Source organism: Sorex fumeus, unplaced genomic scaffold (assembly GCF_029834395.1).
Source record: "Sorex fumeus unplaced genomic scaffold, SorFum_2.1 ptg000122l, whole genome shotgun sequence".
In the NCBI taxonomy this organism is placed as follows: Eukaryota; Metazoa; Chordata; class Mammalia; order Eulipotyphla; family Soricidae; genus Sorex; species Sorex fumeus.
Genome location: NW_026606179.1, coordinates 11,299,295 through 11,315,288, shown reverse-complemented (window position 1 = coordinate 11,315,288; position 15,994 = coordinate 11,299,295). Strand labels below are relative to the sequence as shown.

The following is a 15,994-nucleotide window of genomic DNA, read 5'->3' as shown; positions in this document are numbered from 1 at the left end:
GGGCGAACCCATGCCAATGCCGACAGAAAGAGCCGGGGGATTGAGCTGGAGGGATCGGGCATGATCCGGGGCCCCCAGAGGTGATCCAGGGGCCAAGTCAAGAGGTCTGGCCACCCTAATCGGAAGGACACTCCCGGACAAGGGCCGCCGTCAGAGAACGCAGACGATACAGGGGGCCCTCGAGCCGAGATCAACGGAGAGGACCGAGGTTTCACCGTGTGGGTGTGGCCGTGGAACAAACGCGCGGTCGGGCCCCAAGGGGCGTGGTTTGGCGGAATAGAGGCGTGGCCCTGGCCTAGGGGGCGTGGCCTTCAAGTCGAGGGCCTAGAATGAGATGACGTCATTGCACGGGGGCGTGGCCGAACAATCCGGGCGCCGACCGGGCTCGCGGAATTTTGCCAACGCTCGGGGTCACCCGCGGTGGCGCGAGACCAGAACTGTTTGGCTTTAACTGTCCGCGGAAGCCCCGAGTCCGAGGGTCCAGCGACCGGACAGTGCTCTAGCATACAGGCAGGGCCCAGAAGGAGGGGCGTGGCGTGGAGGTGAATAATAAAATCGGGTGTGAGTATGGGCGGAGGTGAGGATGAGAGATTCCAGGACTAGGAGGAATCCCGAAGCGGCCGACCTGGCCGGAATGGAGGGCTGAGCTTGGGGAGGGGGCTGGGCTTGGGCGATGCCAGGACTGGAAAGGGGGGTTCGTTGTCACGGTCTGGGAGAGTGGACACGACCCGTCCGTCACCCTTTGCCGCAGGCTCCCCGTCCGCCCCGCCATGTGGCTCCCGCTGCTCGTCGCCCTGCTTGCCTCGCTGCGCCCAACTTCCGCGGCCCCCGTCCTGGACAGCGACACCCCGGAGAGTTCCGGAGGGTTTCTAGGCCTCCAGAGCCTACTCCAAAGCTTCACTCGGCTTTTCCTGAGAGTGAGCTATAGGGCACTGGGGCGAGGAGAGAAGGGGCAGAAAAGATACAGAGAAGTGGGGGTCGGGGACAGGGTAGCCAGCAAATGGAGACTGGTGGAGGTGGGAGGAGGTTCTGGGTGACTGAAAAATGCCAGGCAAGACTAGAAGAGGGAATCAGGGCCAAGAGATGGTACAGGGTTAGGGCACTCTCCTTGCACGCAGCAGATAACGATTTGAATCCTCAGCACTGCACCCTGGAGCCCAGAGCATCGTGGGGTGTGACCCCAAAACCAAACAATATAAGAAGAAGAGAGGGAATGAAATGATAGAAAAGGGGTAAGGCCTTTACTGAGTTTGTGACAGATCCAGATTGGGTCCCCAAGAACTGCATGTGGTCCCATGTAGCACTACAGGTCACTGCTGAACACAGCAGGGATAGTCCGAGCATCGCTGGGTGTGGCCCAACCTTCCCCCACAAAAAAAAGGTGAAGGGGGGACAAAAGACAAGGAGGTCCTGGAATAGAAAAAAGAGGGAAGAGAGACCAATGGCAGGTCGACATGACACCAGAGAGTATCTGGAAAGAGACAAAGGACCAGAGCAGAAGGCAACAGAACAGACCAGAGACAGAACAGATGGGGTGTGGGCCAAGGTCAGAGCACAGGGAAACGGGTATGCAGACTATGGGGCCAGAGCACAGAACCCCGAGTCTGGTGGTTCACTAACCCCTCCTTGGTGCCAGGATGACCTGTTGCGGGGTCTGAACAGCTTCTTCTCTGCCCCCATGGACTTCCGGAGCCTCCCCAAGAACTACCATGAAGAAGAGAACCAGAAGCACAAACTGGGAAACAACACTCTCTCCAGCCACCTCCAGATCGACAAGGTGGGCAGGGCTGGCATACACATACCTCCAGTTCCCACATTCAGGATCCCGAGTCTCCCACCAGCCACGGGCCCAGGAGGTAGGGAGGATGCAGTTTGGCTCACTCTGTGTTCCACCCATCCCCTGTTAGGTGACAGACAACAAAACAGGAGATGTACTAATATCCGAGAAGGTGGTGGCGTCCATGGAACCAGGCGACGGCAACATCAACAGTGACTGGAAGGTTGGAACATGCCCCCCCCAGTGTCCAATCAGAACATTTGTGGGGACTCACACTGCAGTGCTCAGGACTTGCTCCTAGCTCTGTGCTCAAGAATCACTTATGGCGAGGCTTAGGGACCATTAGGGGTACTGTGGATTGAACCTGGGTCTGATGCGTGCCAAGCAAGTGCCGTACACACTGTACTATCACTCTGACCCCCAAACCCAAGTAGCACTACAGGTCACTGCTGAACACAGCAGGGATAGTCCGAGCATCGCTGGGTGTGGCCCAACCTTCCCCCACAAAAAACGGGGGGACAAAAGACAAGAAGGTCCTGGAATAGTTTTGTTTTCTTGGTTTTTTTTTCGGGGTTCACACTCGGTGATGCTCAGGGCCTACTCCTGGCTCTGCACTCAGGAATCACTCTGGAATGCTTAGGGAACCTCATGGGATGCTGGGGATCGAACCCAGGTCTATCATAAGCAAGGGAAGTGTCCTACTTGCTATACTATTTCTCGGGCTGAGCAACCACCAGGTGCGATCCAAACATCGAAAACAAAACAAACTTATAAAGAGTTCAAATCTACAGAAGAGTTGGAGAAAATTGTACAGTAAATAAAGTCATTATTCCCTTTGTGGGGCCAGAGAAATAGCACAGGAGATAAGGCACTTGGCTGGCCTATGGGCGACCCCCATTTAAATCCCTGGCACCAAAAAGGATCCCTCAAGCAATGCCAGGAGCCCCTCAAGCACAGAGCCAGAATTAGCTCTGGGCACCACCAGGTACGTCCCAAACACAAACGTTATTCCCTTTCCACTTGAGTGAGGTTCCTCAACCTCAGTCCCACTGGTATTTAGGTCCACGGAATCTTCCACTGTGTGGGTGGAGTGTCCTATGTGCTCATCAGCGTCCCTGGACTCCACCTACTAGAGAAAAGTAAGACCCCACTCCCATGTGGCCAACTGTGACAACTAGAAATACCTTAACTTCTTTTTGTTGGTTTATTTTGGGGCTCTGGGGATCACACTGGGCGATGCTCAGGGATTACTCCTGACAGCGCTTGGGGGACCATATGGGATGATAGGGATTGAACCTGGGTCGTCTGCATGTGTAGGACAAATGCTCTCCCCACTGTACTATCCCTCTGGCTCTGCAAATACCATGACTTCTGTAGAGAACCCTTGACCTCCACCATATTTATTTGATCTTTTCTTTTTTGTTTTTAAAATGAAGCAAGATAGTATTCTGTTTGGGGGGGGGGGTCACACATGTCCATGCCCGGCTTACTCCTGGCGCTGCTCTCAAAGGCAGCTCCTGGTTGTGGTTGGGGGACCATAGGGGGTGCCGAGAATTAAACCCACATGCAAAGTGCTCTACCCACTGTACTACCACTCTGACCCCAATGAAGCAACATAATTTTTATTGAGCAAAATCTTAGAAAGTCACAAGGGGAGAAAAAAGATATTCAATAGAGAAAACGGACTTTTCCACAAGCTTTTCTGCTTACAAGGAAACATCACTTGATCACTTGACTTCCCGCTAATCATCGATTTGCTCGAGCGGGCACTAGTAACGTCTCCATTTGCCCCTGTCGCGTGCTAGTGTAGCCCAATAGCGTCTGTTCATTCTAGGAACACGAAGAGCCTCAAACCGATCGTTCAGGGTCTTGATGAAGAAGTCTGACCATCTGGTAGGTGGACGGCCACTCGGTCTTTTGACGTCCCGTGGAATCCAGTCAGTAATGGCTCTAGTCCAGCGGTCATCTCCAAATCGCATTATGTGTCCAGCCCATCTGATTTTCGACGCCTTGGCAAACGAGACAGCATCCCTGATTCTTGACCGTCCACGGAGGTCGAAACTCCAGACTCTCTCTCTCATTTGAGTGAAACGTGATACTCCAAGCATAGCTCTTTAGATTCCTCTTTGGGAGACCTGAATAGCGTTCTCATCCTGTTTTCGTAGGGCCCAGGTCTCTGAAGTGTATGTTAATGCAGGAAGAACAGTGGAATCGAAGAGATGTGCCCAGAGCCGGAGGTTCTTCATCCTCTTAGCTATTTCTTCGACGCTCTTGAAGGCGTTCCAAGCCGCTCTCTTCCTCCTGCGCTTCTCAGGTGCCAGGTCATTCATCATGTTGACTTCTCGACCTAGGTACACATAACTGTTGCATTCGTAGATGTTTGTCCCATTAAGAGTGAATGGGATGTCAGGAACGAGACCGTTTCTCATAAACATTGTCTTCGTGAGATCCAGCTGGAGTCCAACCTTTCCACACTCACGGTCGAAGTCGGCCAACGTTTGTGCCACTTGGCTAATGTTTGGTGTTATTAGAACGATGTCATCGGCAAAGCGGAGGTGGTGTAGTTGCTGACTGTCTATCTTCACTCCCATTCCTGTCGTCCCATGACGTTCTCGAGGGTGGCACTGAAGAGTTTTGGTGAAATGGTATCACTCTGCCAAACCCCTCTCTTGACATAGATGATCACTTCTTTGTAGAATGGTGAGATCCTGGTAGTAAATCCGTAATCCAGTTCACGAAGGATCCTGATGTATTGAGTTTGAATGCCCTGATTGGCTAGGGCTTCAATGACTGCTTCTGTCTCAATAGAATCAAAGGCCTTCTTTAAATCAATGAATGTTGGACAAAGCGGCATCTTGAACTCCCGAGAAACCTCAATGAGCTTGGCTATTGTGTGGATCTGGTCAATAATGATGAATCCTTTTCGAAAACCGGCTTGTTCGCATGGTTGTCCTTCATCTAGTGTTCTGCCAATCCTATTCAGGATGACTCCTTGCAAGGAAACATGCAAGCCGAGAAACAGAGAAAGAGGTGGGGGAGTGGGGGGAGAAAGAGAGAGAGAGAGAGAGAGAGAGAGAGGTGTTAAAGGAGAACACGGCTTGAAAGAGTCCTTTTACCTTTTTCTTTTTTGAACAATGCGATCCATGACTGATGGCATGGCATTTCACCCCTAACTCCTTTAGCCTGAGATCAATGCGTCATCACACTTCCCACATGTCCCAATTGCCCTTTTCACACTCAAGATGTTTAGTTTCTTGGTTTCAGTTTGTGGACCTCTCCTGGTGGTGCTCAGGGGTCATGTCTGATAGTACTCAGAAGACCATACAGTGCTGGCTTTCAACCCTAGGCCTCTTGTATGCAAAGCACAGCTTAAGACCCACCCAAATCAATTAGCACTGATACATACTCTTACCTCTTGTCCCCCACTTCTGGAGAAACTACACACAGAGTGGCACCAGACGACCTGTTCTGGCCTCTCCCCTAGCTTCTGGGAACTTACTGCCAGTCCTTGGCATATTCGGGGGCAGTGCTCAGGAACCCCTGTAGTGCCAGGGTTCGAACCAGCCATAGAGACAAACTCCTTAACGTCAGTTCTCTCCAGCAAGCCGATCCTGGTTGCACAAGAGCCTTGGAGTTTGTAGATCTAACAAGCACCCACATATCACTGTCTGTTGGCCTCATTGATGGCAGGGACCCCATGTCCACACTAAACCCAAAACTGTGCCAAGAGAGCTAGATGTCAGCAGTGCTCAGGAGGCAGGGGACCCCTCCAGCAATTTTCAGCTAACCTGGCAGGTGGGAGGTTCTACGTGAAGGCTGGAAGGTGCACTGCTGCTTGGGCTCTGTGGTGCCAGGGACTCCCTGGGCTACCCTGGCAGTACTCGGGGGGATCGTGGGGAGCAGGGATTAAACTGGGACCGGCCGTACCAGAGTATTAGGACAGCAGGGAGGTCACTGGCTTGGCACACAGCTGACCTGGGTTCAATTCCCAGTATTCTATAGGGTCTCCTGAGTACCTCCAGGAGCAGTTCCTGAGTGCAGAGCCAGGAGTAATCCCTGAGCACAACTGGATGTGACTCCCCAACAAAACAATCAAAAACCATAAATTGGAGCTGGCCACGTGCAAGGCATGTACCCTAATACCTGTCCTATCTATCTAGTCCCCACACTTACAATTTCTTCTTCTTTTTTTTTTTTTTGAGGGGAGCCACACCTGCTGGTACTCAGGGCTTATTCCTGGCAAGGATCACTTTGCCCGAAGATCACTCAGAACTCAAGGGAACATATGTGGTGTCAGACTGAACCCAGGTCTGCTACATGCAAGACCAGCTCCTGACTCACTGTACTATCTCTCCACACGCCTAACCCCTACTTTTGACTTACAAATCCATGCTCAGTCAAGGATCACACTGCAGTTGTGGCCACAATCTTTGAAAAACAGCAATAGCTTTTCACCTGAAAGTTCTTTTCTGTAAATTTCAAGCATGGTTAATCTCAGTAGATTTCATCCTAAAAGTGCTTTGTAATCCATGTGGTATCATCAATTCTTTAAGTCCTGTGAAACCTCCCAAAGCACGTTTTCAATCATGAAGAATTCTTCAAACCCCAGTGCTCTTCATTCAAAAGCCCCTGAAAAAAATACCTGTGCTCTCTCATCCTCTCTAACCATCAAAAGGTGCTTTTAATTCCCAAAACTCCCTACTGGCAGCAGTGTGGGTCCCTGACCCTCCTTTGTTCCTCCTCCACAGGTACCCAAGATAGAAGAGAAGAAGATGCTGGTGCCCGTGCAGAAGCCCACAGGCAGCTTCCGTGCAAAACCCCACCCCCTCATGGCCTTCTGGATCATGAAACTGCCACAGCGCCGGTCCCACCAGGATGCCCAGGAGGGTGGCCAGTGGCTCAGTGAGAAGCGACATCGGCTGCAGGCCATCCGGGATGGTCTCCTCGAGGGAACCCATGAGGAAAGTCCAGAAGAGGGGTTCCAAAGTGTCCCCAGGTCACCTGCCCGCAAGACCCACTTCCTATACATCCTCAGGCCCTCCCAGCAGCTGTAGGGTTGGGGACAAGGGAATAATACCAGTGTGTCTAGTGTCCACACACACACAGAGGAAAAAAAAGGAAATAAAAATTTTTGTTACATTTAGCAGGGTAATAGCCTTTGGGATATGTCCCGGAATCCTGGGACTATCAGGCCCAGGCCAGAAACCTCCAAACCCTCGCCTGGAATGTGATATTTGATGGCAGTGTAAGCTTTGGCCAAGACCTCTAGGTTCTATTTTCCCATTCAGATATTGAGTGAGGGACTAGAGTGACAGTACATCAGAGAGGTCGTTTGCCTGGCACACAATTGATCCAGGTTTGATCCCTGGCATCCCAAATGGCTCTCCGAGCACAACCAAGAGTAATTCCTGAGTGCAGAGCCAGAAGTAACCCTTGAGCATTGCTAGCTGTGACCCCAAAAGTCAAACCCCCCAAAAAAAGCTATAAAATACACCAAAAACATGTTGTCTGACAGCCACACGTATTGATCTTCCACCTTTCCTGCCCTCCTGGACCCAGATCTTGTCAGCTCAGCCCCTGCATTGGTTTACTGTCATTGATGTAACAAATGACCACAAATGGTGACAAAAAACGATTCAGATGTTTCCAAGATCTACACATCAGAAACTCGACAAGACCCAGTTGATCCTCTGTGCAGTTCCAAATCAGGGTACTGGCCAGCAGAATTCCTCTTGGCAGGTTGGGAGAAGTGTCCTGCAAGCTCATTCAGGCTGTGTGTGACAGTTGTGCCTCTTGGGGTTGGGGGAACTGTGGTCCCCCTTCCTTACTGGCTGTTACGGGGGTGGGGGATTTCCACTCATAGCTCCTAGCAATCCCTCTCCAGGTCTGACTTGTGAACCCTATAGTTTGGATCTTTGATTCCCCCTTACTTCTCTGCCTTCCTATTCCAATGGATAATTATCTCACGGGCTTGGATTGGGTCCATCTGGACAAGTTATTTCACAGGCCCAGGGATTGGAAGGTGCTCATTTGTGGGGGTAGGGCATTCTGCCCACCAGCCGCCAGTACATCTTAATATCTACACGTTTCCATTCATCACTCATCTATTATCCGTCTATTTCATAGATGTCGAATTTGTGTCCACCTCACTGTGTCCCTCCCTCGCAATCCACCAACTTACCTTGAACGATGGGTGTAGACTGGCTACTTGAGCCAAACCAGGAGGCTCCTGGCCCCTAATTGCAGAGCATGGGTCACTGATAGTACGGGGGAAGGGCTCTTGCTTTCCACACAGTTGACCCAGCCTCAATCTCTGACATTCTATATGATACCCCAAACACCACCAGATTTTATTCCTGAATGCAGAACTTGGACTAACCCTTGAGCATTGTCAGGTGTGACCCTAAAATCAAACCAACTACAGGGCATGTCCTGTTTCCTGCCAGAACCCTCAATGTGTGGTAGAGGAAACATACCAGGGCCTTCTTTGGTTCCAAATTGTATGCTCATGTGGGTAGAACGGGATGGAGGAAGGGGAAGGGATGCAGACATGGTCTGTGCTTTCCCCTTGAAGTTTGGGTTCAGGGTTAGATCTTCCTACAGAACTTCACATTCAGGACCCCAACCTTGCTTGATTGCAAATTAAAGCGAGCGAGATCTCTTGAAAACACTTAGGTGAGATCAAAGCAGCATCATGGTCCTCTCATTGCAAACATCAGAACTTGACTTTTCCAGGACCAAAAAGCAAGCCAGCACAGAAGATAAGGTGGCTTTCCTTGGGTGCACCGCGTATGGCCCCCTAGCACCACCAGGGGTCACTCCTGAGCAGAGAGCCTGGAATAGCTGAGCACCAATGTGGCCTCAACCACACACATACACACACTCCCCAACTGGGAAAGGAAAAAGGCATGCACTGACTTGTAATGATTTAATAGGATAACCTGATGGTTCCTCTAGCAGTCTGCAAGGGTTCCACCAACTTTAACCACACCCAGACTCTGAGGCGGTTTTGCACTGTAGAGACAAGCTAAGCTGAAACTACATTTCCCAGAATTCCTCTCCATGCACGGTCCAGCTGCTACCTTGGCCACAGGAGAATCACACTTTAGGATGTGAAAGGGGAGGTGAAACCTCAGAAGCCATGTTTGCAGGTCATGCAGTATGGCAGAGCTACAGTTCCAGTCTGGGGGTCAGGGACTTCCAGCTCGCCTTGCTGGCCCAGGAGCCCCACAGGGGGCAGGGGGCCTACCACTGTTTCATTTCCCACCAGAACTCTGTGAGCTCCTGAGCCCTATAATGTCCCTTCCTACATGATTTTTTTTCTTTTCTTCTTTCTTCTTTTGGTTTGTGAATCACGTCCAGGTTCAAGGGCTGTTCCTGGCTCTGTGCTCGAGTGACCTCTGGCAGTGCCAGAAATAGATCCAGGGTCAGCACATGCAAGACCAACCAGTGCCTTAAGCCCCATACACTCTCTCCTGTCTAAATATTAATTTATTCAGTAGAAATGAGGACCCAGAGGACCTTTTTTTTTAAATTAAAAAATTGCAGATGAGAAAACAGGGTGAATTTATATCAGTGTTTTGCAGTCCATTAGCATATTTAAATAACCTGGGAAATTTTTGTTCCTTTGAAGTCTACGGTTATGATCATAGCCCACACTACCATGATCTTAGGGTATAAAAACTGAGCATCAATCTCTTTCAAACACACGTCCTCAAAGTAGAACTGGCTTAGATGATTTATACTCAATACTCAGGTGCAACTGTTTTGTACGGGAATGCTCTCTGAGCACTGGTGAAAAGAGATTCTACGTCCTTAAAAAATTTTAGCAATATGTCTCCAGTAACAAATTGATGGAGTGGGTAAAGGCTCTTTCTTCTCCCTTATGATCATGTGAAAACATGAACCTCCATTTTACAAAATTTTCAGATGGGATACAGAGATTTTAACTTTCAGAGTGGCCCATTATTAAATATTTAGGCAATTATTTTATTCTAGGTTCACTATGTAATGGACATGTGTTTCTACTTACCATTCAGCATCTTTCAAATCATTATCAAAGAAGCCAGCCACAGAGGACTACATGAGTGATTCTATCTTGTGTCGAGGGAGGCAAAGACACAGAGAGCACTGGAGAGCAGATGAGGGGTTCCGTAGGGGTAGATAGTGGGCTAGTAGGGTTGGCGTGGGCTATGAAATTTCTTTGGGAGGATATGGAAATGTTCTAAAATGAATTTTGATTGGGTATAGAGAGGCAGTACAGTACAGTGCATGTAGCTGACCTGGGTTCAATCCAGGGCATTCCATATTGTCCTCCAATTACTACCAGGAGTATTTCCAGAGTGCAGAGCCAGGATTAACCTCTGAGCATGACTGGGTGTGGCCCCCAAACAAAATTAATTTGGGAAACCAGAGAGATAGTACAAGGGTAAGACAGTTGCCTTGCATGTGGCCAACCTCAGTTTGATTCCCAGTACCACATAGGCCCCTAGGCACCACAGTGTGATCCCTGAGCACTGCCAGGTGTGGCCCAAACACATATATCACTGTAACACTGTCATCCCATTGTTCATCAATTTACTCAAGCGGGTGCCAGTAATGTCTCTATTCGTCCCAGCCCTGAGATTTTAGCAGCCTCTCCTTACTCGTCTTTCCCAATGGTTGGAGGCTCTGTCAGTGTCAGGGAATTGAGACCTGTTATAGCTACTGGTTTTGGCATATCAAATACGACACGGGTAGCTTGCCAGGCTCTGCTCATGAGGGCGAGATACTCTCAGTAGCTTGCCGGGCACTCCGAGAGGCATATAAATATATATATATATATATACACATATATATATTTCTCTCTATCATCTGTTGCCTACTGTCTGAACTCCATCAAACACCTTGTGGTAATTATGGACAATGGGTAGGAAGTGTCCCATGATCCGGAAAGTGGCCTGGAGCGTGGCGGCTGTTGGGTAGTAGAGGTTGGCTACCAGGGCTGGGTCCCTTGGGATGGGAAGCATTTTCGCTCACCCCCCTCTGGGGCACCCCGAGTGGAAACAGCCTGGTGCAGAGTCTGGTGGCATGGTTATGGGGGCCTCCTTTTATACTACCATCTGGAGTATAAACACATACATAATAAAATAGCGGCGATGGTTGTTTAACTCTGTGAATTTGCAAAACATTAAATGATAGGGAGCTGAAATGATAGTACAGCAGCTAGGGTATTTGCCTTGCACGTGACCAATCCAGGTTCGATCCCCGGCATCCCATATGGTTCCCTGAGTACTTCCAGGAGTAATTCCTGAGTGCAGAGCAAGGAGTAAACCTTGAGCATCACCAGGTGTGGCCCAAAAGCAAACAAAACACTAAATGGTATGCTATAAATAGGTAAACTGTGACAAGTGTGAATTATGACACAACTGTTATAATTAATTCAGTTACATCACCCACTATAAGATCTTGTTTTCTCTGAACAAGCCCTAAATGACTTAGCATTACCCTAAATGTTTGTCAGTTAAATAAGAGCAATTTCTTGTTGCTTTAATTGGTTTTTCTCTACCTATTTATCTCTTGGGGCTAGAGCGATAGCACAGCGGTAGGGCATTTGCCTTGCGTGCAGCTAGCCTGACCAAGCCGGGTTCGATTCCTCCGCCCCTCTTAGAAGAGCCCGGCAAGCTACCGAGAGTATCTCGTCCGCACAACAAAGCCTGGCAAGCTACCCGTGACATATTCGATATGCCAAACACAGTAACAACAAGTGTCACAATGGAGAAGTTACTGGACCCGCTCGAGCAAATTGATGAACAATGGGAGGACAGTACTACAGTGCAGTGCATTTATCTCTTGAGCTCTTTATCATCTATGTTAGTCTTTTAGATTTCCTCTACTGTACATCGCTTGATCTTCTGTAAATCCTTTACCAACTGAAATTCAAATGTTACTTTAGGGTCATACCCAGTACTTGGGGTTTACTCTCAGTATTTCTTTAGTAACCTTGTAATACCATTTTATTCTTTTTTTTTTTTTGTCTTACAGCTGGTGATGCTTAAGGACTACTCCTGGCTCTTCACTCAGGAATTACTGCTGTTGTTGCTCTCGGGAATCATATGGGATGCTGGGAATCAAACCCAGGTCAGCCATGTGAAAGGCAAGTGCCCTATCTGCTGTACTATCACTCCAGACCCAATTGCCAGTTTAAACCTAGGTCTCCCTTATGCAAAACGTACTTGGCCCTTTCAACTATCTGACCCTCTAATCGTTTTGTTGTTATATTTTTAAATGTTATTTATTTAGGTTTGGGGGCCACACCCAACAATGCTCAGGGGTTATTCTTGACTCTGCACTCAGCAATCACTCCTGGTGGTGCTCAGGGGATCATATGAGATCTGGAGATCGAACCCGGGTCGGCCATGTACAAGGCAAATGCCATCCCCACTTTACTATCGCTCCAGCCCCTCTTGTTATTTTTTAAAATGTGATTTTTCAGGCCAAGGATCAGACTCAGTGGATGGAGCAACCTGTATCACCAGGCCCGGGTACTGCAACCAGGCCTGATTCCATCTCTTACCTTTTTAATCACCTGCCAAACAGGTTCTTCCTCAGGCCACCCGGCTAACTAGCCAAAATAATAACTATCAATTAGGGGGATTATCACCTTATGTCCTCAAGGCAACCTAAGAAGCAATTATCTCCCGCTTCAGATGGAGTTCAGACAGTGGGGGGAGGGGGCTTGAAGCTCAGAGTCAGCCACGAGGCAGGAAAATGAGAAGGCAAAAGGGAGACATCAGAATACTGGATTCCAGATCCACAACCTTAACCACCATTCTGCTGCCATTAGTTTCAATTTATTTGCTTTCAACATCCCCAGAGTCTAGTCATAGACATGCAAACCAGATGATGTCATTGAGCAGGTGACATCATCGACACATGGGATTTTGACTCGGGATCAGAGCACCAGAAGGGTCAGTAAGAGGCGGGCTTGGGATAACATCCTTGGAAGGTGAGGTACCCTGTGTTCCTCAGGGAGAACATAATCAGCTTCTTTGAATTATTTTGCTGAGTGATGGAGAAGGAAACCAAGACTCAGGGGTAATAGGCAGAATTCTACTTGGTTCTTTTTATTTGGTTAGTTTGGGTGGCACACCAAAAGTGGTCAGGGATCACTCTTGCCGGGTTTGGGGAACCATACGGGGTGCTGGGGGTTGAACCCTGATAAGTTGCATCCAAGGCAAATGTCCTATCTCTCCGGCCCCTCTATCTGGTCCTTTTGATGGGGGGTGGGGAGGTTGTTGTTTGGTTAGGGGATACCATCTGGGACCATACAGTGAGGAGAGAAACTTTCGGTTAAGCCCTATTTTATCAGTGTTCCACTCAGCACAAAATATGAATTTTGGGGCCAGAGATATAGTACAGTGGGTAGGAGACTTGCCTTGTATGCAGCCAACCCAGATTTGATTCCTGCTACCATATAGGGTTCCCAGAGTCCCACCAGAAATGTTCCCTGAGCACAGAGCCAGAAGTCAGCTTTGAGAACCACTGGGTGTGGCCCAAAAATTAATTTTTAGGAGACAGGAAGAAAGCATAGGGGCTAGAGACACATGGATCCTCCCCAGGATAGATCCCAGCACCTCATTCCCACCCTCCAGCACTGCAGGGTGTAGCCTGAAGGTCCCCAGAGCACCACCCTGCAACACAGGGGTGACTCTGCTGCTCCCCAGCACTGCAGAGTCCTCTAATGCGTGCACAGGTCTAGTTGGCCAAGTGTAGCCCAGAGTGGTCCCAGGGTCCCCCCATGTATCTTTAGTGCTCAGATGCTGCAATTCCTTCTGTCAACCATGCAACCTGAGGAGCAATGCCTGAGTCCTTAGTTCCAGGCTCTGAAACTGGGTGTTTGCTGTTCTGGGCACCCACCACAGTTATGCAGTGACTGGTGTCCAATCAACACCCCTCATAACTACTAACAAGACTGGTCTCATTTGGGTGGGTGGTCTCAGGAGCCCAGTCTCCCAAATTCAAGGCTGTCCTGAGATTTCACATACAAGGAGCAAGGTCAGGATAGGGGCGGAGAAGGACAGGACAAGGAGGGGGAAATGGGGAGGTTGGGGTTGGGACTGGGAGTTTGGGGATTGAGGGAGGCAGGGGAACAGGAACAGCAAACACCCTCCCACCCCCACCAGCCAAGGCAGCTGCTTTCAAATGCACCAGGTCTACAGTGCCAGGCCCTTACAAAACCTGGGGCCCATCTACTACTCATTCATTCAACATCATTTGGGTGAAGGGTTGATTCTTGGACCACAATTGGTGTGCTCAAGCATCTCTTTTCAGAGGACCATGTGCTTCACGTGGGAGAGAACCAGGTGTGTACAATAGCCCTGTCCCCTGCAAAATAATCTCTCCAACACTTTTTTTTTTTTTGGCTTGGGGGCCACATCTGGCATTGCTCAGGGTTTACTCCTGGCTCTGCACTCAGGGATCATTCCAAGTGCATCTTAGGGCACGATAAGGGATCCCAAGGATTGAACCCAGATTTACTGCGTGTAAGACAAACACCCTACCCGCTCTGACCCCAAATACGTATTTTTATGACAACGCTCACTGGGCCAGGCACGTTGTTGCCCGCCCCCAACCCAAAAGCCTGTTTAGATTAGAGATGGCCTTCCAAGGATGTTGATTATGTCTCCTGGACAGGCGTGCCACGAGGACCAAAAAAACCTTAGTGGCAGGGGAGGCGCAATGGCGAGGGTGGGGGGGTTGGGGGGAAGGTGTAGACTTGGCTGCGGCAGGAGCTTGGGGTTGCACCCCAACCTCTTTCTGGAGTAAGAAAGGCGATACCCGTGCTCCCTAACTCCATAAACTGGGGTTCGACAAGAAGAGAACCCTAGGGACGCCTCAATCCCTTTGGCTACCAAAAGGCTACGAGGTACGGGATTGGGCGGGGGTGGGTAAAGGGGGTGGATCTGACGCGTTCGGATTGTGACGCGCGCAGGCCGCCCGGCAAGGAACATGGGGCGCGGCGAAACAGCTGGCCCACGACGAGGATGGATTGGGGGCCCCTCAACCCAACGTCCCGTCCCGCTAGCTGGTTTCATCTAGGCCCGGGGCCGCCACGGAAACCCCGGTGCCGATCCCGGTTCAGAGCTCCAGTCGCTCCTACTCGCGCCTTCGCCGGCTTCACCAGCACGCATGCGCCCGCGCCCTCCCGCGGGCCTTGCTCCCGGGCCGCCGCACGCATGCGCAACCCCGCAGCCGCAGGTACCCGCCGGCCCCGCCCCGGGCCCGGCCCACGCGCTCGCCTCGGGGGGGCGGAGACTGAGGCGGAGCCGCCGCGCGCACACGCGCCTTCGGCCCCGCCCCGCCATTTTGGCTTTTCTGGCGGGAAAGGCTTTCGCTCCCGGCTCCTCGGCGGCTGGCGGCCGTGTTGCTGTTCATCGTTGGTGGCCCGCGACTTGTGTCCCGAGGCTGGGACGTTGCCCTGGTGCGCCCCGGCCGTGGTGAGGTTCCCCACAGTGGCTCTGGCCGCCCCTCCCGAAATCCTGGCGAAGCTCAGGCGTCACAGGAGCGACTCCCGATATCAGCGTGTAACAGCCGTGTTCAAAATTTCCTCGACGTCCTGATTGAGTACAGAAAGAGATTGGTATCGATAGGCCCTGAAATTTTACCGAATCTTCTAGAAAATTAGACTCCACAGAGCCTGTCAGAGACTAGTATCTCCGATTTTACAGAACCCCCAGCCTTCTCGGGCCACCCAGAATCTCATCAGCCCACCGCGGCCTAGCACTTTCCCTTCCCCCCAGGCCCCTATCTGGCCTTTAACGTTTTAATCCCCCCCCCCCCCCCCCCCCGCCAAGAAATCCAGTCAGATTTCTCCAGATATCCAGTAGAGGCCCACTAGAAATGCACAGACCCCAAAGATACCCAGTCAGAACACCCCAGGAACCCGAGACCCCCAAAGTTGTCACTTTGCTACCAGTTTCCCAGACGCCCCTCCACCACCACCACCACCCAGAGCAGAGGTACCCCACACTTGGTTGACCTGCCACCTCCCTTCAGAAAGGCTCCCTCAGCAACCCCTGGAGTTGAACCTTTAGGAAAACAACCTTTAAGGGAAAGCACCCCCCCAGTTGTATCCAGGTCATGGTGCCCGTCATTGGGACCCCCACCCCTGAGGCTTTCACTAGGGAAACCCTGGGTCAATTTTCCTGAGCTCCCCAATCCCCGAATCCATTGGCA

The 15,994-nt window shown here is 50.6% G+C and overlaps 1 protein-coding gene across 1 annotated transcript; it reads left to right on the top strand.

The window, feature by feature from the left end:
- Positions 1 to 758: 758 nt before the first annotated feature.
- On the top strand, positions 759 to 6,831 carry DKKL1 (dickkopf like acrosomal protein 1). The gene is made up of 4 exons (XM_056137009.1): positions 759 to 917; positions 1,637 to 1,777; positions 1,908 to 2,000; positions 6,526 to 6,831. Exons 1-4 carry the CDS (start codon positions 771 to 773, stop codon positions 6,829 to 6,831), a joined length of 687 nt encoding a protein of 228 aa, XP_055992984.1. The 5' UTR covers positions 759 to 770.
- The last annotated feature ends 9,163 nt before the right edge of the window (positions 6,832 to 15,994 follow it).

Excerpts from the sequence above, each read along its gene's own strand:
- DKKL1 (XM_056137009.1), top strand. The coding sequence starts at position 771 with ATGTGGCTCCCGCTGCTCGTCGCCCTGCTTGCCTCGCTGCGCCCAACT. Across the intron at positions 918-1,636 it reads TCACTCGGCTTTTCCTGAGA|GATGACCTGTTGCGGGGTCT; the intron begins GTGAGCTATAGG and ends CCTTGGTGCCAG. Across the intron at positions 1,778-1,907 it reads GCCACCTCCAGATCGACAAG|GTGACAGACAACAAAACAGG; the intron begins GTGGGCAGGGCT and ends ATCCCCTGTTAG.